Genomic DNA, 4,841 nt, shown 5'->3' with positions numbered 1-4,841 from the left:
AGTAACCAAAATGCACACAGGACTGTGAACCACAGTTCTACAGAATCCGATTTAAAAAATAACCGACATAAATTAAATCCCCTTACCTTTCCTCAAATGACAAATCCCGAACTCGAAAGCCCCTAAACAACGAACCGAGTTCCAAAACCTACATACTATAATACAAAATATGCTCACAAAACTATTCTCTACACAACTACAGGATCAGATTTGAAAACCGAGCCTTACCTCAATTCCGAGCCAAAACCCGAAGATACCCGTATCAACGATCTAATCCATAGAATTTGTAGAGAATCCTTCCCTGTTCCTTGTGGTAACATCGGATCTACGATTCCCGCTACATACGACGAAGAAATCTAGAGAGATAGTGTCACGCCCGAACTTGGAAATGGGACCTGAGGGGTGAAAATGTAATCTAACCTGTCCTTGTATCAGATCAAACATCCAAAGATACAGTACAATGGATGAGGGTCTGACCCCGTGGGGTTTCTAGACACCCTAAATGCATCCAAATACAATCATATACGTAGCGAAAAAAAGGCCATTCTATAACAACATAGAGATGTTATGAAAAGTTAAAAAGGTTATATATATATATATATATATATATTGTGTATTAATTTTGTGGGAATATTGTGTATTATTATGAGGCAGGGACGCCATGTGTGATTGAGTGGACATGAGGATGAGATGGATGGATGCTTTTTTTATTTATTTAAAAGGTAACTTCATTAAAAGGGAGAAGTAGTTCGGCTCATCCAAATAAAGAAAGAAAATAGAGATAGGAGACGTGAGTGAGATCACCCTACCAATTTAGTAAATATAGAAGCAAGCTTTTCCCAATCTAAAAATGCAAGAAAGGTATTAGACCTAGTCCAATGGAACAGATTTGATAAACATCGATAATATATTATTGAAACTGTGGAGTATTTTTTCCTGGAGATTCTTCCATTTCCTTCCAAATCTCCCAACAAATAATTGTCGGAATTGCTACTTTCATTTTTTAAATTGTTAACGTGTATTAGCCTTTGGGTTGAAGCCCAACCCTTATTTACTTGTACTACACTCTTATTACTTGTACTACACTTGTACTGTTTGTATTACACTCTTATTGCTTGTCACGCCCCGAACCTAATAATTGGACCCGAGGGTGAAAAAGTAACCTGACCTGTCCTTGTATCACACAAAATCAAGATACATAACTACGAATGAGGGTCTGACCCCGTGGGGTTCTCAGGCATCCTATATATATTCACATACACATCCAGAATATACACAGCACAAAATAGTCTTTTTATACATGTTCTGTACCATATCAGAGTCTATACAAAAGAATCTAGGAACCATGATACAAAATACAACCCCGAGTATCAGGCAAAACCACAAATGACCACCCGATATAGTCCTAGTACTTACCCAAGTACCTCTCGCAGTACACTGACCACTACGCTCCCACATAAGGACGCTAGTTGCGTTTACTTGAAGGACCTGAAAAATATATACATACAGTAAGGGTGAGACACCTCTCAATAAGGGCAGATACAGGTTATATCGGTGTATGACATTTGAGTGTTATCATGACATCAAAACATACAAAATTAAATGCAATTCCAGTATTTTCACAAAACGATTCCAGTACAATGCATACACGCACACGCACACATGATCAACCCGATGTCGTCACACCCTTCGGCCAGTAGCCAGCCCATGATACACGGTGTCCCCGGCACATGGCGAACCCTAGGCTCCCATGGTATCATAATGGCACAAATTGGTGGATCTACACCTTTCAGTGATCAGCCGGTAAGGCTCAAACCCTCAGATATAGAGTCGGACACTCTTGCCAAACATGGCCTAGCGATTTCATACTCCCACGGATATAGAGTCTGACACTCTTTCAGTAGCTGGAACAACTCGGAACTTAGTTCCTATTGCATTTCAATAAAATACAATCATGCATGCTCATATAACCAAACAAACCACACCCATTTGGAAATTCGAAAATCATGTTTTCGAAACATATACAGTTTAGTATAAAGTCAAGGCACGACCATCCTTATTACACAGTATAAATCACCATATACATATGGTTTTCAACAAAACCAAGGATGCAACCCAATACCCCCTTTTCCCAAAACTATAACATGAAAAACTCATAATTTTACCCATCAGATCCCCCCAAATGAGTAACCAAAATGCACACAGGACCATCATTGTTACACTGCCCTTGCTACACTGCACAAGCCTCACACCTATCGTGAGGCCTCCACTGACCCTTTATGGTAGATTGCAATGAAAAAGGAACATGATGCATTATCTAAGAACCATACTTGGGATTTGATTACTCTCTCTCCTAGAAAGTCTGTTGTTGGTTGTAAGTGGATCTACAAGATCAAGACTCACTCTAATGGGCCCATTGAGCGCTATAAGGCTCATCTTGTTGCAAAAGGCTTTACACAAGAGTACGATATTGATTATGAGGAGACCTTTGCTCCAATTTCTTGTATCTCATCTATCTGTGCCCTCCTAGTTGTTGCTACTGCTAGTAAGTGGGACCTTTTCAGATGGATGTCAAAAATGTCTTCCTTAATGAGGAGTTAAGTGAAGAAGTTTATAAGCAACCTCCACCTGGCCTTTATGTTGAACCAAACAAGGTTTGTCACATTCGACATGCACTTTATGGTCTTAAACAAGATCCACGAGCTTGGTTTTCCAAGTTCAGCTCCACCATCTTTCGCTTGGGTTACACTATCAGTCCTTATGATTCCGCCTTATTTCTTCGTCGTACTGACAAAGGCACCATTTTGCTTCTCCTATATGTGGATGATATGATCATAAATGGTGATGACCTTAGTGATTTTTTAGAACTCAAGGATTTTCTCAGTCAGAAGTTTGATAGGAAAGATCTTGGTCATCTCAGCTAATTCTTGGGTCTTGAAATCACTCATTCCACAAATGATCTTTACATTTCTTAAGCCAAGTATGCATCTGGACTATTGTCTCGAGCTAGATTTATCGATAGCATGACTGTTGACACTCCAATTGAACTTAATGCGCATCTGACTCCCTCAGGGGAGGGGAAGAAACCATTGTCTAATCCCTCTCTTTACAGACACTTGGTTGGCAGCCTAGTTTATCTCACTGTCACTTGTCCAAACATCTTTTATGTTGTTCACCAAGTGAGCTAGTATTTGTCTGCTCCACGTTCAACTCACTATGTTGTTGTTCTACACATTCTTTGATATCTAAAGGACACTATCTTCCATGACCTTTTCTACTCTGCTCAGTTTCTGTTTGTTCTCCGTGCATTCTATGATGTTGATTGGGCAGGAGATCCCACTGATCGCAGATCCACCACTGGTTATTGTTTTCTTTATGGCATTTCTCTAATTTCTTGGCGAAGTAAGAAACAAACTCTTGTGGCCCGCTCTAGTACTGAAGTAGAATATCGTGCCCTTGCTGATAGCACATATGAGCTCCTTTGGCTACAATGACTTCTTAAGGACTTAGGTGTGTCCACATCCTCTGTTACTCCTCTTTATTGTTACAATCAAAGTGTCATTCACATTGCTCACAATGATGTCTTCCATGAATAGACTAAATACATCGAGATTGATTGTCATTTTATCCGTTATCATCTTGTCCATGGTGCTCTCAAACTCTTCTTAATTTCTTCTAAAGTTCAGTTTGCAGATTTCTTCACCAAGTCACATTCTAAGGGACCTCATTGTGCTTTAGTTGATATCCTCAAGCTAGTCTCCCACCCACCTTAAGTTTGAGAGGGACTGTTAACGTGTATTAGGCTTTGGGATGAAGTCCAACTATTATTTACTTGTACTATACTCTTATTACTTTTACTGTACTTGTACTGCTTGTACTATACTCTTATTACTTGTACTACACTCCTTTTTACTTGTACAACACTCTGTGCCTCCTATATAAATAAGCACCCATATATACTATTAGACACAAGAAATACAATAATATTTGTTTAATATTTCTAATACTAAGAAATTCCTTAAGCATCTAAAAGTATGAGATGGATGGATGTAATGCAAACTGAATATCTTCAATCAATTTTTTAAATCATATATATAACGATGGAGGTGCATGCATGACCCCAATTTTATTTAATAATTAAGGACTTTTACGTACTCGCATGCAACAGACACTTCCTTCAATACCACCACATGGATGTGGATCTTCATCCATGTCTTGTTCTATATTATTATTATTATTATTATTATTATCATCCGGGAACTCATCATACCACTTTGGACACTATGGTACGACACTAAATCCGGGAGATGAAAGTCATCCGCCTATTGACATATTTCTGGTAATTCACCGAGATAAACTCTCAAGAAGGAATCGAAGTCGTGACCTTAGAGTCACTAAAGTCACAAGTCACCCTTTTAATTAAGATTCTATTTTTTTATATATATTAGATCAAGTTTTGCATAAATCTTTTAGGAAAAAAAAAATCAAATTTCATATAGTTGGATTTGTAATTACATATTGCATGAACTTAATCGATCAGCTATACAGATTCAATTAATTAATTACGCATATATGTACACATGGTAATTAATTATTGAATTGATTAAACTAATAATTTGATAAATCAAGAATCATGCATGTACATACCTAGGTAGCTACCCACTCCTACTTAATTATCTTGAATCCATCGTCCCTTTTAAAAAAACAAAAAAATTATCTCAAATTCATCGAGCCTAATCTTAATTAATATTTAACTCATTAATCAATTATTTCTTTCTTCAATTAATCAACAGGCCTTCCCTTCTGCCGGCATATATATATATATGCATATGCATGCCTGC

General features: G+C 37.7%; 1 protein-coding gene across 1 annotated transcript; it reads left to right on the top strand.

The window, feature by feature from the left end:
* Positions 1–3,023: 3,023 nt before the first annotated feature.
* Positions 3,024–3,494, top strand: LOC131151561 (uncharacterized mitochondrial protein AtMg00810-like). The gene is made up of 2 exons (XM_058102800.1): positions 3,024–3,179; positions 3,252–3,494. The coding sequence occupies exons 1-2, from the start codon at positions 3,024–3,026 to the stop codon at positions 3,492–3,494; spliced, it is 399 nt and encodes a 132-aa protein (XP_057958783.1).
* Positions 3,495–4,841: the final 1,347 nt, after the last annotated feature.

This window comes from Malania oleifera, chromosome 3, assembly GCF_029873635.1.
Source record: "Malania oleifera isolate guangnan ecotype guangnan chromosome 3, ASM2987363v1, whole genome shotgun sequence".
NCBI classification, from domain to species: domain Eukaryota; kingdom Viridiplantae; phylum Streptophyta; class Magnoliopsida; order Santalales; family Ximeniaceae; genus Malania; species Malania oleifera.
The sequence above is the reverse complement of the archived record's forward strand: the minus strand, read 5'-3'. Positions and strand labels throughout refer to the sequence as shown.